The sequence below is a fragment of the Meles meles genome, chromosome 5 (genome assembly GCF_922984935.1).
Source record: "Meles meles chromosome 5, mMelMel3.1 paternal haplotype, whole genome shotgun sequence".
Classification (NCBI taxonomy): domain Eukaryota; kingdom Metazoa; phylum Chordata; class Mammalia; order Carnivora; family Mustelidae; genus Meles; species Meles meles.
This window is the reverse complement of record NC_060070.1, coordinates 47,534,624-47,554,566: the sequence shown is the minus strand read 5'-3', so window position 1 is coordinate 47,554,566 and position 19,943 is coordinate 47,534,624. Positions and strand designations below refer to the sequence as shown.

At 40.7% G+C, this 19,943-nt stretch overlaps 2 protein-coding genes and 1 pseudogene across 14 annotated transcripts in view; 2 read left to right on the top strand and 1 right to left on the bottom strand.

The window, feature by feature from the left end:
* The window catches only part of UBE3D (ubiquitin protein ligase E3D), a 166,995-nt gene extending 153,206 nt beyond the window's left edge, over positions 1–13,789 (bottom strand). For 3 of the 5 annotated variants that reach the window (XR_006818258.1, XM_046004316.1, XM_046004317.1), the window contains exons 1-3: positions 13,492–13,789; positions 4,070–4,266; positions 597–687 (exon numbers count right to left, since the gene is read on the bottom strand). Coding sequence is in view for 4 of the 5 variants with exons in the window: in XM_046004316.1 (XP_045860272.1) it covers positions 597–687; positions 4,070–4,266; positions 13,492–13,568 (365 nt within the window). In the remaining variant the exon portion in view is untranslated. Of the gene's footprint in view, positions 1–596; positions 688–4,014; positions 4,267–13,491 lie in introns of those variants that run through there. The other 2 variants (XM_046004318.1, XM_046004319.1) reach the window with 2 other exon arrangements.
* Positions 4,411–5,530, top strand: LOC123941525 (annotated as a pseudogene).
* Positions 13,790–15,903: 2,114 nt separating the features above from the next.
* DOP1A (DOP1 leucine zipper like protein A) overlaps positions 15,904–19,943 on the top strand; it is a 105,869-nt gene continuing 101,829 nt past the window's right edge. For 8 of the 9 annotated variants that reach the window (XM_046004202.1, XM_046004199.1, XM_046004203.1 and 5 more), the window contains exon 1: positions 15,904–16,007. The gene's annotated coding sequence lies outside the window, so the exon portion shown is untranslated. Of the gene's footprint in view, positions 16,008–16,273; positions 16,400–19,943 lie in introns of those variants that run through there. The other variant, XM_046004197.1, reaches the window with a different exon arrangement.

Sequence of the window (19,943 nt, the reverse complement as noted above, 5' to 3'; positions counted from 1 at the left end):
AAAAAGAGACACCTTGGGAATACAAAGAATATAGCAAAAGGCCTTTTTGCATCTCAACAGAGTAATCACAGCACACTGCAAGGACAGGTAATAAGATTAACCTAATCATCAAGAAAAGGTTAATTTGTGCTCTGTATGCTCTGTTTTAATAAGCAGGGAAATAGGAAATGGATTTTCGAAAGGGACTAATAGAAATAGGTCAAATAAAAAGATGCGTTGCAAGAGCCTCTGGGATTTAGAACATTCGCTTAATGTGGAAAAAACCTCATTCACCAACATGATGGATAAAACATGCACCAGAGCCCATGCCTCTTTTCAGAAGAGACATGCTTCAGTGATCAGCACAGGCTTCCATCAAGATAAGCCTTCCTCCCTCAAAGCCAGCATGCTATGTTCCCCTCTGTCACCTTTAGAAGGCCTACCTGCTCTATGATTGTTGGAGAGTTTTATGGTTGATTTTGTTCAAAGTGACATTAAGCTGGCTCTCATTCTAAGGCCATATACAATTCCCCTAGTAATTACTTCAACAATTCTGATAGAAAAAAAGAAAACCATTGCCAGGCACAGAATTAATCAATGTAAAATACATTCCTTACCTGTCCTTTATTATGACTTCACCGCAGGACTGGCAATAAAATGTGCAACATCCTTGGGCTTGCAAGCTTTGATTAAACATTGAAATCAGTGCTAAAGAGAAATCGAAAGAGCAAATCTCAGAGGTGTGGGACAAATATATTAACATACTTGAAGAGTTTAACAGCCACAATAAATTACTATAAATAAACATTGTTTACGATTTACCCAGAAGTACACATTTAATTAGCATTATCTGATGACTCAACCAGAAGCAAATATTGTGATGTGTTCTCAAAAACAACAGATTTTGCTAAGTGTTTCAGAGCTAGGTATCGCCCTAGATTATGCCTGTAACATATCACTGAGTTGTTTCACTCTTTCCATAAATACCAACATTAAGGAAGGAGAAAGGGAACAATTGCTTTCACATCAAGCCAACTACAAGCGGCCTCACCATCCTCAGCCTTCCTCGGCTATGTCCTACGTCCAGTTTTTCATCAGTGTGACTGCTGCTTCTACTTCTTAAATTGAAGTTTAATTTGATGAAAACAAAGTCTAATTCCACTCTGGCCGATCACCAGTACATACAAACAAGAAGAATCTTGAAACTGGTCATTGGACAGGTTCCTGGGAATGGAAAGGCTCCTAAGAATTCAATCTTCTAAGAGCAAAACTCAATTTCTGATTAAAGCTGTGGAAAAATGTTATTTCCTCCATCATGTGAAGCACAGCATTCCCTCAGTTTCCATTATTTTATTCATGAAGAAAGAAAACTTTCATTTCCAAAAAAAACTCCCCCAAAACAAAACATCCACACATGAAAATATGTCTGTAAAAAAAAATTTTTTAAAGGAATGAGGTCATACTCATTAGAATTAAGCAATTCAAACTTGGTTTATGTTACTTTGTATGTTAAGATTTTAAAGACTGATGGTAGAAAGTTTAATCCTTGGCAATTAAAAATTAATCCTTTTAATTTCTGGGGGTGTCTGCCAATCCCTGTAGCACTGAGGTGAAATAAACGGTGTTCTTTAATTTTGAGCAGATATTAAGTGGACCTGGGTAAGTCATCCAAAATAGTCTTTTCCGAACCAATAAACAAATTTTCAGTGAAACACTCCCCTCTGCTGGTCACCCAGTACGATCCCACGGCTCAGGTTCAAGTCAGAACTGCGAGACCAGATGGCATCGTGGGAGAGTACTGCCACCTGGGGATGAATCCCATGCTGGTGCTGTCTCAGACTTTATGTAGCCACTTCCATGCCAAGGGTCCTGATCTGACCTATGTTACATTCAGAATAGCACAACAATAGGCTTACTACAGTCCTTAAAAGAACATTTACAGTTGAAAAGTCAACTTTTTAAAAATCTCAAAACACAACTCAATGCTAACAATGTCAAGTCTTCCTACATTACATTTTGATTCAAGTCAACATCAGTATGCACCAGTCTGATATTTATTCATTCAGCAAATATTTACTCACCACCCATTAAGCGGAAAGCACTAAGGCTATTAAGTACTGAGATCTATTTTGCATACCCTTCCATGCACTGCAGAACAGGGCTTTGAAAGTCTTCCTTTTCAGATATTTGAGTAAAATGTTTTAAAAATGTAAAGCCAGAACAGACCAATGGAATCAAGCAATATGCGAACCAACAATCACCAGTCAACTTACCCTGTCCTACAGTTACAAAGAAACAATCCTGCTTGCTGATTTAAATTTTCTTTAATAGTTCAAGTTTTGTTATTTATTAACCATGCAGGCAACAAACCAATTGTGTCTCTAGAAGACCCCATACCTCCTCAGTATGGGACCTAAAATCACAAATCCAGAAAACCAGCAGATCTGAAAATACCCCCAGATGGCTTTCATGCCCACCTTTGCCCAGTTTCCATCATCAGTCTATTTTCCACCTTGGTAACCCCCATTCTTCTTTCCATGGTTATTACAGTAGTCATTCTTAGCATGTGGATATGTCACTTAAGCTCCATGACATTTTGGTTCCCTATGCCTTATTCCTAAATCCAACTCTGCCCAACTCAAGACTAGTTATTCACTGATTAAGGACTTGAGTAAAAATTACTCTCCAATGAAAAAAGCAGCACAGAACTCGGGGGAATGCTCCACATCTCCTACATGGCTCTTCAAAACCATCCTGCTGACCCCACCTCGAGGCTCCACGCAGCTCAAATGAAAGGCTTAGTATAGATGAGACAGCCACGAAGTCTCAGAATGCAGTTGTAAGAATCATAAATCTTTCCTGATAATGAGCATCTCACGGGTCTGTTATAGCCTATTTCCCCTTTTCACATCATTTTTAATTCTCTAAAGCACATTACTTACATGGGAAGAGATGCAATGAGCCAATAATTTTATTCAATAAGTTATTCTGAGAAACATTTCTACCATCTTACTGAGTCAACCTGGCAATAACAAAATACTAGAAATATAACAGGCATAGCAATAACCAAAATCAAATTATGCATGAAACTCAATTTCAAATTCTGTATCTATAGTGTTCTACTTGAAAATGTCTCTCCATGGATGGGATCATTTCCATCACTCAGTTCTCTGGGCAAATACTGTCCCTCCTCAGAGGGGCCTTCCCTGAGCACCTTTTACTCTAGTCCCTCCCTACCCCCATTATTCTGCTTCTCTTTGACCACAGCACTTTTCTCTGTATCCGAGTAACTTATTCTGTTTCCACCCACAAGAACGTAAGCTCTCCTAAAGGCAGAGGCCTTCCCAGAGTGTTCACTTCTGTATCCCTAGCACCTAGTTCAAAGCCTAGCACACAGTGTAAGGCAGCATTTGTTGACTGGATGAATTTCTATGTCATGCTTTAAAATCCACCAGGTCTTGCACAACTGCCATCTGATTTCATCTTCCTATCAACTCTGTGAGCTCGGTAATTTCACAATTAAAGAAACAAAGCAGGGGTTATGTGGGAAATCTCTGCTGAAATCTCTGGGAATCTCTGCCTTCTGCTAATTTGCTGTGAGCCTAAAACTGCTTTAAAAATAAAGTCTAGGGGCGCCTGGGTGGCTCAGTGGGTTAAAGCCTCTGCCTCTGGCTCGGGTCATGATCCCAGGGTTCTGGGTTCGGGCCCCACATTGGGCTCTCTGCTCAGTGGGGAGCCTGCTTCCTCCTCTCTCTCTCTTTCTGACTGCCTCTCTGCCTACTTTTGATCTGTCAAGTAAATAAATAAAATCTTTTTAAAAAATAAAATAAAATAAAATCTACTATAAGGAAAAAAAAAAAAACCCACCAACCACCCCTCCACCGAACAAAGCTCTAGAAAGGTAAGCAGCATGCTCAACTGCATGGCTAATAACTAGCAGAGCTGACAAAGAACCTTCTGACCAGTTCTTTCTATGCTGCTGCTGAACAGGCTTTTTCATCTGGGAAAAGGTCAGATTTTCAAAGGAAAAATCACCTTTGATCTACAATGAACAACTAAATGCAGAAACAGGAGCGTTGGGATCACTCACTGGCGTCAGATTCTGCCCGCACCTGCAGTCGCAGGTGCAGTCCCTCTCCCAGGACGTAGTGCAGCCCTCGGCAGGAGGAAGGCACCAGCCTGACCTCTGCTGGAAGCTGGAGCTCTGTGCAGCCTTCCGGGGTCTTCACCTGGAGTGAGCAGGGCACTACAGAAATATCCATGGGCATACCCCCTTCTTTAGGCTCCCTGGTGATTAAAAACAAAACACACAAAAAATTACTTCTCAGGGATGAAAACCACATGATAAAACAGACAAAAATGTCCAAGAATATGTTTCTCTTCAATATAGTCTACTGTCTAAAGTCACTGCCCCCAAAAGAATAGCAGGGAATGGATCATAAAGAAAGTCATTCTATACAAGATTTCGATCAGGTCAGAGAGTACTTTTCACTGTCACTGTAACATGAAAGTTTGGGGATGTATTTTTTATTCTTGGCTTCTTAAATGGCAATGATACATTTATAAATGTGCACTTTTCCCCCATTGCTAACAGTGATCCTGCGCCCCAATTCTCTATCCTAATGCTTCCTGCAGTTACTCCAACCTGGACCTTCCTGGAGTTGCTCCCACAGCCATTCTGCTTGCACCGTCCACCTTCCATTTCCTAAAGCCCCCATTTCCTCCCAGCATCTCCCCAACTTCAGGTTCTTTGAATCAGCACGGTCTAATGCTGATCTATTGTACATCAGGCATTTGTTCTTTAGAATATTTTGTCAGAGGACTCAAGGCAGCAACAGACAGTCGCTTTTTCATCTTTGCATTCCATGACCCTAGCACAGTTTCTTACAGTCAATTCACTCTCTCTCTCATTTATTTAATACAGCTTCTTTGAGTTCTGTAACTACCAGGTACTGGGACTACAACCATTAACAAGATACCTTCTCTGCCCCTCACCACCCACCCCAAGCAGGACACAGGCAAGTAAACAGAAATGCTTAAGGGAGCCTGAAAACATCGTGTTGGCCAGGCCAGGAGCAGCAGGCCACACTGTGGGGGATGTGGGGGGCGGTGGGCAGCCCACCACCCAAGAGACAGGTTCCTCATAATCCGGAACCACAGGACCACCATCTTCACGGACACCGAGGAGTGGAGCACCGTTTTCGGGCTGAGCGCATCTTCGAGGACATCCTCAAGCGGCCGTCCGATGAGCAGTAACTGTGCAAAGATAACCAGCATCTGGATGACGACAAGACACTGGGAGAGTGTGGCTTTACCAACTGGATGGTGCGGCTGCATACACGGTGGGTGGGTCTGGCCTTTTGAGCAGCTCTCCCCACTCAGCTGTCCACCAGCGGAAGGGCTCCAGGCCCTGTGCATTGAGCCCTTCTCCAGCCTTCCTGAGCTGCCCACTGTAATGAAGCCGCAGGACTCAGGAAGCAGTGCCAGTGAAAGGCGGTGCAGAGGGAGCGCCCGGGTGGGCCCCCAGTGCCCTATCCCCTCTAAGAGATAGGCTGTCAAAACAAAACAAAACAAACAAACAAACAAAAAACTGCATTGTACTTGTCTGTGATAAATATGGAGTACTATGGAAGCACAGGGAGGCCTGCAGTGCCTATCACACGTCAAGCAGTGTTATTTGAACAATGAATGGATAAGCCAGGGAAATATCCTTGCTTCTAAGACTAGCATTACAATGATGCTGCATTTTATTTACAATAAAGTATTGTCATTTGACATACAGGATTTTGATAAGGAGACCAGAATTACGTGAAACAAACGGTACAGGAGAAAAAAACTCGTCAATTTTAAAAATTAAGAAATAAATAAATAAAACAATCTAGTGATGTATGAATATGATAGAACTGGCAAGTCCAAGTTGCTATAAACACAAATCATTTGGTATAGGCAATCGAGAGTAAAATACAGTCTGCTCCCTGTCCACAAGGGACCAAAAGTACAGCAGGGGATGAAGCATAGAGAACTGGTCCTCATATGAAGCTAAAATACACTTAGCATTGTAACAGAGGTGCCGAGCCCTCAGATTCCGTTTCAAGTGCAGACAGCAGGGACAGGCCAGCAACTCAGAATCACGTAAACACAGAAGGCAGGCCATCTAATTGAGTATTATCTAAGTACAGAGATCATACCAGGCGTTCAGGTGTGAATCTTGATTAGGCCTCTTAATTCGCCTTAGAAAATCTTAAGATTTTATTTTCTGGCTAGTTCCTAGGCATATGGACCTGTATTTAACTGGCAAGAACCTAAGTCTTTTCCAAGAAACACAACCTCAAACTCTTGAGTCAAAAGTCTAGTTTTTTTGTTTTGTTTTGTCTTAAATTAAAGAGAGCACCAGCAGGAGGGGAGGAGAGAGGGAGAGAAACAGAACCTTAAGCAGGCTCCATGCTCAGTGCAGAGCCCAATGTGGGGCTCAGTCTCATGACCCTCAGATCACAACATGAGCCAAGATCAAGAGTTAGATGCTTAACAGACTGAGCCACCCAGGTGCCCCAGAGTCAAAAGTCTAGTTTTAAGAATTGATGTTTAAGAAATAATAATCCTCTGAAGAAGAGGTCAGAAGGACCAGACGGCATATATTTCAGGTTCTGCAGACTATATATGGTCTGTTGCATATTATACTATGTATTCTATTTTTAACAATGCTTTAAATAAGGTAAAATCCATTCTCACCTCATAAAATGTACTAAAACACACCACAGGTTAGATTTGGCCCATGGGCTATAGTTTGCTCATTGCTCTAAAGATATACAATTTGTCCATTTTGCTACTTCACTGATTTTCAAACTGGACTGTGCCATTGGCACTAGAAGTGCCTCAAGGGAGATAACTGTGTTTCTTTTTTTTTTTTTTTTTAAGATTTTCTTTCTTTCTTTCTTTCTTTATTTATTTGACAGAGATCACAAGTAGGCAGAGAGGCAGGCAGAGAGAGAGGGAGAAGCCGACTCCGTGCTGAGCAGAGAGCCCAATGTGGGGCTCGATCCCAAGACCCTGAGATCATGACCTGAGCCAAAAGCAAAGGCTTAACCCACTGAGCCATGGAGGCACCCCGATAACTGTGTTCCTAAGCCTCAGCCCCACCCCGTCTCTGGCTCACCACTCTTCTTCCCCTTCATGAAAAGTTCAGCCCATTAGAGAGCTGAGTAAGGTAGGAGGCATCGATACAAGTGTGGGAGAACCACAGTGGCCTGGGGTGGAGGTGAGGAAGAAGGGCATCCACTAGGACAGCCACACAGCAGGGATGTCAGATCTTAAGAGGGATGAGGAGTCTAAGGGGGGTGGGAGTGGCAACTCGGGGTTCCAGAGCCTGCCTCAGACTGCCAAACAAAACGCCATAGACTGGGGGCTTAAACAACACACATTTCTTATAGTTCTGATGGCTGAGGAGTACAAGATCAAGGCGCCAGGGGATTTGGGTCTCGGTGAGAACCCTCTACCAGGCTTGCAGAGGGCCATGACCTCACCGTATCCTCCTCACACTGTGAAGAAGAGAAGCAGCTTTGGTATTTCCTCTTGTAAAAGCACTAAACCCATTCCAGTGGCCATCCCTTATGACCTCATCTAAACCTACTTATCTCCCAAAGTCCCCATCTCCTAATACCATCATATTGGGGGTCAGGGCTTCAACACATGAATTTTGAGCGGACACACAAAAATTCGTTCTGTAACAGAGCCCAATGAGGAGCCCAGATGAGGAAGGCGTCAATACTGAGTGAGGAGGGGGAAGGAAGCAGCGAAGGATGCCAGCATGAGATAACTTACATAGAGGGGAATTGACTAAATAAATTTAAGTTATGAGAATAATGAAAGCCACGATTCTCACTGTCAGGGACCAGAATTACAAAGAGGAAAAGGGAAAAAATCAGAATGGATCCTATGGTGATAGACCAGAATTGAAAATACCTGTGCAGAGTAACAGTTTTAATGTATATAAAAAGAGATACTGTAATACAAATGTTTATGTGTGTAGATGTACGTATGACATACAAACACAAATACAGGTGCATACATTCATACATGAACATCATGTATATGTTACATACACACTCTAGTTTTGTCCACTAGAGCCTGGAAAGAGTGACATGTCAGTCAATAGTAGTGAGGATACTTTGTGCTTAGATTTTGGTTTCTAAAGGTCACTTTCCACTTTAAATTTTTAAAGTTTATTTATTTGAGAGAAAGAGAGAGAGTATTCGCACACATGGGTGTGAGATTGGGGAAGGGGCAGAGGGAAAGAATCTAAAGCAGACTCCACGTTGGCAGGGGCCCCAATGCGAGGCTCGATCCCCTGACCCTGACATCGAGACCTGAGCAGAAATCAAGAGTTGGATGCTTAACCAACTGTGCCACCAGGCACCCTAGTGATCTTCCACTTTAAAACAAATGAACATACACAAAACAAAATAATGTTCCTTGAAAAAATAACTACATCCAGGGATGGAACAGGAAAAGAATGAGATGAGCCTGAAACATGTTGCTGTGCAAACAAAGAAAACTAATCAAAGAATAATAGGAACATGTTAAAAAAGAACATATTAAAAAGAGGATAATAGGAACATATTAACATCCTCTTGAAGGGACTCCCTCGGACACATCTGGCATAACATGAACAAAAAAAAAAAGTAACCCAATGAATAAAAGAAGATCATGGGTCCATGCTGATGTAAATAAATGAATGAATAAAATGCAAATCTGATGAGGAACAAGGTATTTACACATAGTTGCAAAGGACTTCTCCAATTAATACTTATGGAATATAAAGAGAAAAATCAGTAAGAATAGGAAGAGTTAGAATTTGCTATTGGACTCAGCAAATCTGATAGCAGAAGCATGAGGAATTCTCGTGTCCTTTGTCAACCTTACAACATTCTTCCTGAATGCTGAAGCTCTTTGCAGTGTATATCAAAACTACCCATGAGCCTGGGAATACAAAAGGTTCCCATTCCTGTAAATGTGACAAAAGGTTTGTGCTTGTGTGTGTGTGTGTGTGTGTGTGTGTTTACTCCACTTCAGATTTGTCTTTCTTCTTTCCTGTAAAAGCAGTAATCCAGTCAGACAACTTTACAGAGGCCCTGTTCTGATGTCCATTTACTGTGAGCTTTTGCCTGCCTGTGCTACTTTTACTTTCAAGCCAGAGCACCCAAGCTTCTGCCTTCTGGAATACAGAGAAATAGTTTCATCCTGCGCTCCCCTTGTTCTGTAGTTACTCTAATGGTAGTAGGTAGGGTTCCTAAAGTTTGCAGTATTCTTTTCTTTGAATGGCTGAGGGAGGGGAAGGGAAAGAGCGTCCTATTTCTTTTATGACAGCGCACATTGGCTAGTTTAAACTGTATGCTTATACTTCCTTATCATTAAAATACGGTTCAATTTCATTTTCATAGACAAGGAAAAGTATTTTGCATTAATTGACTCCACTATTAAAAAAAGGATGGTTTAAGTTGAACCACTATAGCTTCACACTAAATCTTTTCCTAAATAAAAATGTTACAGCCCTTTAAAAAAAAAAAGAGTAATTTTATAATGGCGAAGGCAGATATTATCTACGTGCTCAAAGTTAACATGAACTTTAATGGAATAAGTCAAAATCATGTGATACCGGATAGGACGTAATAAGAATGCAGCATCACTTCTGTGACATTTCCTGCCAGAGATGTATAACCTGAACCCAATCTTGAGGTAAGGATATTCCACAAAATAATTAGGCTATAATCTTCAGAAGTGTCAAGATTGTGAAGGTCAAGGGAAACTGAGGAACTCTTCCAATTTTAAGAGGCTAAGGAAACACGACAATGTGTTTGTACACTGGGTTCTTTTACTATTAGAGACATTATGTAGACATGTGGCAAAATTTGAGTGAGGTCTTAGTGTAAGATGGTTGTAACATATTCCCTAGTTTTGAAGGTTGCATGGTGGTTATAGGCGGAATGTTCTTATTTGTAGGAAATACCCAGTAATGTATTCAGGAGTGACAGTAACTTATTCTCAAGGTTGAGACTGTCCAAAACCAAAGTGTTTGAGACTCTAATTGTCCACAGCTTTTACATATTGAGGCTTCCTTCACCACGCACTTACATTCTTTCAAACAGCACACCCTACTTGAAACTATCTAATGACTTCCCATCAAACTCTGATTACAAGTTAAAAGTCTCTCCATGGCCCATAAGACCCAGAGATATATTGGAGACAGTTGTTAAAATTCCAGGGATTTTGCAAAATAGTTGACATCACTTCCCTACATCATCCATGGTGAAAGACTATCTACACCACAGCAATCAGTAAACGCGGCAATCGGGAAGATATCTTGTTAGTTTCATTGGTCTTCTAAGAATGCAGGTTGTTAAACATTTACTAACATACCTCTCTGTAAGACCATTTACTATGTGCTCCACCAGCCCACCCACATCTCTCTGAACTTGGCACCTCTTCGTACTTGCTGTTCTCTTGGAGGGAAACAGTCTTTCATCAGATATTATACAGTTCTAAACCTCTCCTCTTTTGGTTTATTACTCAAATATTGCTTTTTCACTTGAAATAAGGGGTTATAATTTTTCTCCGTATCCCTTTTTGTTTTATTTTTTCTATGTACTTATCTCCTTTCAATATCATTTATATTATATTTATTTTGTATAATTTCTGCTCACCTCTCACCCACTGCCACCATTAGACTAAAAACTCAACAACAGCCAAGAATTTTCGTCTTTGCTATTGTCACTGCTCACAGCTGGATACTCAGCACTTAGAATCTGAGCCTTCAGCACTGGAATAGGAACTCTGTAAACATTTGTGCACTGCATAAATGAATGGCCAAGGTTTACCCCAGGAATACTAAGATGGCTTAACATAACAGATTTTTCTAATGCAATTCACAGATGTAAATATGAAAGGAAAAAAAATGACATCACAGTACATGTACAAATCATACAGAAAATACAGTTATCTACTCATGATCAAAACCTGTAGTAAAGTGGGAATAGAAAGGAACCATGCAATTTACCACACAGATTTGCCAAAAGTCAATTTCATTGTACTTAGTGATAAAAATGCTAGAAACATTTAAGATTAGGAACAAGAATAAAACTCAAGCATACCATTTACATTAATTGTAAACAGACTAAAAAGTTTGATTAAAATGCAGAGATTATCAGAGTGGGCTCAGAAACACTCCACCCAGCATAGGCTTTTAAAAATTTATATATAAAGGCATATGTTAAACAGTAAAAGGAAAGAAAGACATACATGATGCCAAACAGTACAGTCAAAGGCTTCCTGACAAAGACATTGTGTTATTTCAATGGGAGAAATGGCACTCTTTGAAACTAATGGTGATGGAACTACCAGATATCCTTATAGGTAAAAAAATGAAATTTGGTTCCTATCTCACTCCAAACAAAAAAATGAATTTCACCTAAATATAAAAGTTTAAACTATATAACACGTAGGGAAAATTTTACAACCTTGAGGTAAGTAAAGATTTCTTAAGATACAAACACCACTAACCATTAAAGAAAAAAATGCAATAAACTGAATTTTATTATAATTAAAATTTTCTGTTCCTGAAAAGACACTATTAGGAAAATGAAAAGGTAAATTTCTGATTGGGAGCAAGTGTTCACATATTCACAAGGCATAAATAAGATAGGCTTATTTCCAGACACTAGAAAACTAGAAAAGCTTTCTAATTCAACAATAAGAAAAACAACCTGATTTTTTATAATGGCAAAAAAATTAGAAGACACTTTCCAAAGGATCACGTATGAATGACCAAAAAACAAATGAAAAGATACTCAACATTATTAATCAGGGAAATGCAAATTAAAATGACAATTAGACTTTACACCATAATAGAATTAGGTAATTGCCTAGGAGAAACGAAATGTATGTCAACTAAAATGCTATAGCAACTTTATTCATAATAATCAAGTTCTAGAAACACATAAAATATCCAGCAATAGAATATTAGATATTATTAGATACAATAGATATATTGTTATTATAGATATTACAATCGATATTATTGTTATTATTAGATACAATAGCTATATTGTCTATTAATACTCAGAGAAAAACAGACACAGATAAAACAGGAATCCCAGAAGCACTGTTGAAGGAAAGCAGCCAGAAACAAAAAAGTACATACTGTATGAAATCCTTTATATACAGTTCATTAAGTGGCAAAACCAATCCTTATTGAGTGAAATCAGAAGAGTGGTTGCTTTTGTTTTTCTAAGGGGCAAGTTGATGATAAAACTCAACAGCCAAAGACCATTAGGGACAAACTAGTAGTCTAGCCAAGTCAGGTTTCTTCACGTGCTTAAACAAGGGAGAGTAACCTAGAGAAACTTTGAGCCCCTTTGATGACAGGAAGTAGGCATTTTGTCTTGCTTTTGTTTTGCTAAGTTTGGGGCTACTAATAATCCTACAAAGTGGACTGTAATTGGAGATACTTACCTGAATTTATGATTTGAGATGGAGAGGGAGACACAGAGAAGCAAAAGAGAAAGAAAAAAATAATAAATATGATCCGTATTTTACAACTGAAAAACTTCAGATTAAATGATTCTACTCCTGCGAAAAAGCTAGGACTTGAACTCGGTTCTCATGACAAACCCCAAACTTCTACACCTATACCTGGACGATTTAAGGAAAAGGCCGATTCAGGAAAAGCATCAACCTACCTCTTGAGTGGCCCCGAGTAGTAAAAGCTCCAGGATTTTAACATCTAACTTACCCTATTTGAAACGGCAGTCACAAGGGAATAATCGAGGGGGCCACATACTACCAAGCAAACGCGGGAACTTTTCTCCTAAAAAAGTTTCTTGTAGGTGTCCTGAACAACAAGTGAAACGTTTGGTGACTTCTCATTGGAACGCGGAATGCAAATACAAGAATGAGCTCCAATAAGAAGTCTGCAACCTTTGTTAGTCGTTCAGTGAACGTGTCAGTTTTGCTGCAGACAACAGCGTGGGAAGGGGGGGGGGTGGAAACCAACCCGAGTTTATGTACAGAACAGGAAGCTCTCCCACTGGACCTTATCCTCTAATGAGGATCCCCAAAAAGAAGCAGGCAAGGCACTTGGTGGGGGGCACTGTTTTTGGAAAAGCCTGGCACTGTTACATCAGTGCTCCTCAGACTTTAGTGTGTATTTTGAGTCCTGGAAAGCGTGTTAAAATATAAGTTCTGATTCTGCAGGTCTGGTGTGGGGCTGAGACACTGCATTTCTAAAAAGCTCCCAGGTGACGCCGAGATTACGGGGGAATAAAAGCACGAGGGGTGGGAGGGGAAACTCCACTTTGAGTAAATGACAGGCTCTAAGCAAATGGAAAGAAACTCAAAACTCCGTGCTTTGGAGGGAGACGGGGACTCCCTGACAAGCAGAAACATAGCGGAACGCAGAACGCGGCAGAAACGCGGCTACGCACCGCGCCTAGTTGCCCACACGCCCAGCGCCGGCCTTACCCCAGGATCAGCAGCGCGCTCTGCAGCCGTCTCCGCACCTCCAGGAACACGCGCGTCCCCGCCGCAGCTGCCGCCATAGCCGGCGCCTAGGAGCAGGTTCAGGGGAATAGGGGCCAGCAGGGTCAGAAGCGGCAGCACGTGCGGCGGTGGCGGCCGCGCTGCGGCGGCAGGGCTGGCTTCCCGGACCGGATCCCCGGGCCGACACAGCCCGCCAGCCCACAGCGCCGCCTGCCGGGCGGAGAACGCGCTGCCGTGAGAACTCGACCTGGGGGCGTGAGCGTTTTCAAGTTCCTCTCGGAGTCGGAGCGCCGACAGAGGTGGAGCAGCGAAAGCCAAACTGTCCTCTCCGGCTTCCTCTTGTGGGCGTGGCCCGGCGCGGTAGTGTCCCAGGAAGTGACCTTAAAAATCCGAGCTGCGTCCTACTGTAAGAATGAGGTGGGTGGGGGGGAGGGGGGAGGATGGAAGGAGAAAATATAGGCGGGCGCTGACCCCAGAAGGTTGGAAAGCAGATTTAGTCACCCAAAACACAATCTTGTTTCGTTTTTAAATCAACTTAGTAACTTTTTTAGGAACCATGTCAGTTCTTTGGTAGCTCTCCTCTGTTTGAGGCAACGAATGTCCAGGATTGACCTGACATTACTTCTGCATATAGACACAATTGGCTCTAAGATAGAAACGGTTGCAAAAATGTTAACAAGTTTTCTCTTATCTCGGGCGCCTGGGTGGCTCAGTTGGTTAAGCAACTCCCTTTGGCTCAGTCAAGATCCTGGGGCCCTGCAGATCAAGGAGGATTCTGCCTCAGGCTGCCTCCTCAGCAGGGAGTCTGCTTCTCCCTCTGACCCTCTCCCCTCTCAAGCTCTCTCTCTCTCTCTCATTCTCTCTCAAACAAATAAATAAAATCTTTTTTAAAAAAGAGGTTTTCTGTCATCTATACAGAAGAGTGTGCGGGTAAATCCAGTACCATGAATCACAAGATTAGCTATTCCTATAGTCTTTGAAAAAAGGAAGATGAGAATGATTCCACAGGTACGTTTACACTCGCCACGTTTTATAGGAGTAAAAACAGATTGATAGAAGTCATAATGTTATTGGTGCTAGAAGATAATTTCACAAAGTTTCACCTAGTAAAGGATCTATTAAAATGTAAATACTTAAAAGGTGGTGGGAATACTTAAAATAGGGTAATATTAAGATATAAGGCTAGGGTGGTAAACCTAGAAGGATTCTTTAAAAGAATTCTTTAAAAACAAGGGGCTCAGGGCTTGGTCAGTGGAGCACTGGAGGCTTGATCTCCAGGTTGTTAAGTTGAGACCAGGTTGGGTGCAGAGATTACTTAAAAATAAAATCTTAAAACAAAACAAAAAACAAGAGATTGTTAGGTTTTAAAAACAAACAGTGATAGCTTGTCTTCATAAAATCATGTTTATTGTCAGCCTCTTAGTAGGAAGATTTCCTTAGTAGGAAATCCACTTCCCTAGAGACACTATTTTAAGACAAATTTTCTAAAATCAGTATCTGCAGTTCATAAAGTTTATTGTGGTGCTTCACAAATTCCTGTATCCATCACAGTAATTCAAAATTATGGATGGAGGTAACAATGCAGTTAAAAGAATTAAGTTTATTACTATTCCACCTCAAATAATGGTTATCATGAGTGATGATTTCAACTCCTAATACCTTCCACCTTTAGTTCTCAAAGCTATTAAGTCTGAAATGCTGCCACATTGTATGGAAAAATTTGTCTCAGCACAGCATGGTCTTCATACTTGGGTGTTTGATTATTTTTAAAGATTTGCTATATTGCTATATTTCATATATATTTCATATACACATTTTTATCTATATTATATAAATATAATATATATTTCATATACACATTTTTATCTATATTATATAAATATAATATATATATATATTTCATATACACATTTGCAAAAAACAATCTTTTTTTTACCTTTGACCCAACGGTTTAGGCAACACACTGCAATCTTCCTCGTAGTAACTACATGATTTAGAGAGAGATAAACTCAAAATATTTCTAAACCTGATGACAACTATTTATCTGCTAACTTCATCAGTCTCCCAACTTCTCTGGGCTTCAAGCTCCCCATATGAAATATTGAGGAATCGTTTAAATAACACTTAAAAGACTGTTTAAATAATACATAAAAGCTGTTCTCAATTCCTAGCATTCCTTCCAACTCTCCATTAAGATGTGGCTGGCGCTGGCGAGTTGAAAACATCCGCTATTCCCTTTCCAGGCCCATCCGAATGGTTGCTTGCCATGAGCGGCTTCCCCGACCGTCCGCTTGAGGGCGCTGTGGCAACAGCTTGCGCCGGGAGGCAAGGCACGGACCGGGGGCGGAGATCGCGGGTCGTCGACGTCGACGCTAGCGTGGGCGCGGGCGCAGGGCACGCTGGGAGCTGTCACTAGGCCCTTCGGCTCCCGGCCTCCGCGTCGCTGCCGCGGTTGCCAGGAGAGCGGCGCCGGCGGGGAGCGGCCGAGCCCACGGCAGGTAACAGCGTCCCCGCCCCCAGCGCGGTCGCGAGGCCGGCTGCGGGTCTTGAGCGGCCTCCTCGGCCTGGCTGGTTCCGGAGCCTCGGGGACGCCCCGCGGGGCAGTCTGCTGTGGCGTCGGGGGTGTTGCCGCCCTGGACCCGCCGGGAGCCTAGAAACCGGCCGGCAGCCCTCCGGTTTCCGGAGAGGCGGGAGCTGCGCGGGGATCGGCGGGCTGGGGCCGGGCGGAGGCTCGAGGGCGGTCCCAGGCAGGAGTGGCTGCTTCCGAGCCTCCTGCGCTGGGGCCCAGCGGTGCGCAAGGTTGGGGTGGAGGTCGCACCTGTGAGATAAAGGCGCGCGGAGTAACCTCTTTGTTGATGGAATCCAGGCTTCGTGCGGTCTCATTCATCTGGTGGGTTCTTTTAAGATTGAGGAGAGAAGAATGCCTGCCATAGTTAATGTTCCATGTCGGGGGTTGGAAAGGAATGCAGAAGTTTATTAGAGGAAGTCAGGTTAGTCATAAGGAAGTTGTTAACCATTATCACCTTTGATTCTCAAGCCTTTTAAAGTTGCAGCATAACAATAGTTACTTGTTGGTCTAGTCCAGTCTTCTGCCCTACCCTGAGTTGGGGAGGGGGAGTGATACACAACTACTTTAAAGCTGAACGAATTGTGTTTCTGACACTATCTTATAGTTCTCTGGAGTTTGAGAAACATTGTGATAATCTGATTTGGAGACTTAGTTAAAGCAATCAACATGTTTTGATTAATTACCAAAAGGATAAGAAACCAAGTGTTTGCCTGACAAATAAACCCAGAACTGTAGAAAGACAAAAATCTCTCAATTTCGATGTTGTTGGCTTTCTTTTACGCAGACAGGTCTCCTATGTTCTCATGGACAGCATATGTTGACGTTATATGCTAAGAAATTCACCACCTAATAACAAAGTGATTTAGTTGAGCTGACAGAAGTTGTAACAAGAGTAAATTAAAACCAGTTGTATAGATGCTGGTAGTATAGATGCTGCCACTCTGAACGAAATCATTCCTCATTAGTACTAAACAATTGTAAATCTCCAGGTGTATCTAATTATTAGGAACCCATCTCTTGAAGAACTAAAAATGCCCAAGTTAATACACAAACCAGAAAATGTGACACCATAACCAAAATGTTAAATATAAATTAAATGTTTGACTACATGCAGTTTGAAGAGCCTTATTTTGTAGTTAAAGTGGTGGAAAGAGCTTTGGCCTGGGAATGAAAGATTTTGTTCGCTTTCTTTCTTCTCCAGCCAACCAGATGTGATCTCTCTAGGCCTCAGTTTTGTCATCCGCTTAAGAGAATTTCATAAGATTAGAATTTTCCAAACTGATGTTCCTTGAACCCTATTCTCAATCTAGGAACCGCTCTACTGCCCCCAAAACAGTGTTCCATGACAAATAATTTAGGAGCACGTAGGCTTAAAGCAGTCTCACCTGACCAGAAAGACTTTTCTAATGACCAACCTGTTAACATCTAGAATATAATTACATAGAATACCAATTTGAAAATTGCTGTGCCGATCTTCCTCAATTTATGATGGGGTTATGTCCTGATAAGTCCATCATAAATTGAAAATGTTGTAATTAGAAAAGTCATTTAATATGTCTAACCTATGTTACACATGCTCACAATACTTACATTAGCCTACAGTAGGGCAAAATCTATCAAAGCTCATTTTACTACAAAAGTTTTGAATATGTTATGTAATTTATTGAATATTGTACTGAAAGTGAAAACCTGAATGATTGTGTGGATAAAGAATGGTTGTAAGCAGATGAGTTGTTTACCCTCATGATGGCAGGGCTGACTAGGGCCTGAGGCTTGCTGCCACTGTGAAAAATTGTAAATCGAATTCTCATGAGTTGGAATGCCTGTATATGAGCTGGGTCTCCTTCAGCTCTAAAATTCCCCGCGTTATGCTTTCCTGCTTTTAGTTTAAGCTTTCTGTGGCATAAGCACATTGGGCAATGCACCGATGTAAGAAAAGGCTTGTATTTTCCTTAGTAAAAACATTAAGGATGCACATAGATTTCAGTGCACTTAATGCTTTCATTTATGGCAGAGGAAGACTATCTTTTTTTTTTTTTCTGATCTCTTGATGCTTTTCTATAACCATAATTAATTCACATTTTGGATTTGGTTTTATGGTTAAGTCATTGATTTTATTGAGAATGGCATTATAAAGTTCCAAGAAGACTTGTTGATAATGGCATTATTTTTACTATCCCTGAGTTCTCTCTCTAGTCATGAATGCTTAAACTATGAAATGTAATAAAAGCCATTTGAAATGTACTTAATAATTAATAACTAAATTTTAAGAGCTTAGATCATTGGAAAGAGTTCAAGGTTAAAACAAATTCTAAGGCAGTCCTTTCTGAGTTGCTTACAAATGGGATCTAAGTATCGAATACAATCTTAAATTATTTTGCTAAATTCTGTCAGGTGTCACTAGCACACAGCCAGTATGGCCACTTTAGTCTGTTCTTTGTTACTTTGTTAGGAGTGAGTGCTATTAATGTGCTCCTTTGTTTGAGGGGGGACAGGGATGGGAACAATACATTTAATAGGTGAGCCTTAATTCAGGTAAATTTTCTCCCTGAAATGGAGCTGTTGAAAAGTATAGAGCTGCAAGTTTTGTGTAATAGCTTACAGTTTTTATTGAAAATTTATGATATGAAAATAAGTATTTTGATTCCCTTGTCTTTAAATGGTGACTTCCTTTTATTTTTACCTATTTACTGCCTCCCCCCCCCCCCAATCTATCCAAGCCTGAAACCTCAGTAATTCTTCATTGCATTGGTCAAAGACATACCAAATTTAAGGAAGAAATTACAGATAAGGTGAATTCATTTTATGTGTACATTATATACACACCAAGGTAACCACCAGCACAATCAAGATTTAGAACATGCCACCACTTAGGCCTGTGTTGTTGTGCTTTTGCTTTCTTCAAATGCGTGCTCTATGTCTTGGCGTGTCTGCATCATCCTGTCCTAGCTCCAGTGCCACCTTGTCTGTGAATCCTTTTTTGATTACCTCCTTTTGAAGTAACTTTCTTCTCTTCTAACTTTCCTGTCAGCGTTTATCTTCTTTTCTCTCCTTGGTGGATAAACCAATGGTATGCTCATAGTTCATGGTAGGCACTTAACATTTATTTCTTGACCAAATGGCTAAGTGTAGTATTTCTCAAATGTTAGTCATTCTTACATCATCTTCAAAATTTTGGACATATCTGCGTATTTCCTGTATCCTTGCTTTCTTTGTATTTCTTTATATCCTTGTAGTTATTAATATAATTTTTAATGAAAACTTGAAATAATACCATTAAGAAAAAAATATCACTATCAACAGAAAGTAGATGTAAAGTTGAAAATAATGAAAACAAAACTTTTTACATTTTAGAAACTACTGGCTACTGAACACTCTTAAATTAAAACTTAAACTCTAAAACTTGCTTTCTTTGTTTAAAAGGGAGATTAGCAAGAATTACAGAGGTGTTGATAACATTCTACCATCGATCTGAGAATTTCCTGATCCAGTCAGAGGCATTACAACAGAACGAAGAGGGAATAAATTCTTTACTGATTCAGTGTCACTTAGCCCTCTCCTTGGGCCCCATAAAATCATCTCACATCTGATGGGTGGCCAGAATTTTGGAAGACACTGAATTAATCAGGGCTGAAAATTCTTTAGAATTTTATCTGTGAAAGAATTAGGAAATAAAACCTAAATTGCCAATTAAAAGGTATACTAGAGTTAACTTCAAAAATGCAATAAAAAGACTAAATGGTCATTATTGAATTAGATAAGTGCCTTTTTTTTTTTTTCAAAAAATGTTTTTAATGTTGTTAATGTTACTTTTACAAATAAAACATCCACTTTTTTTTTTTAACATCCACCTTTTTATTATTAG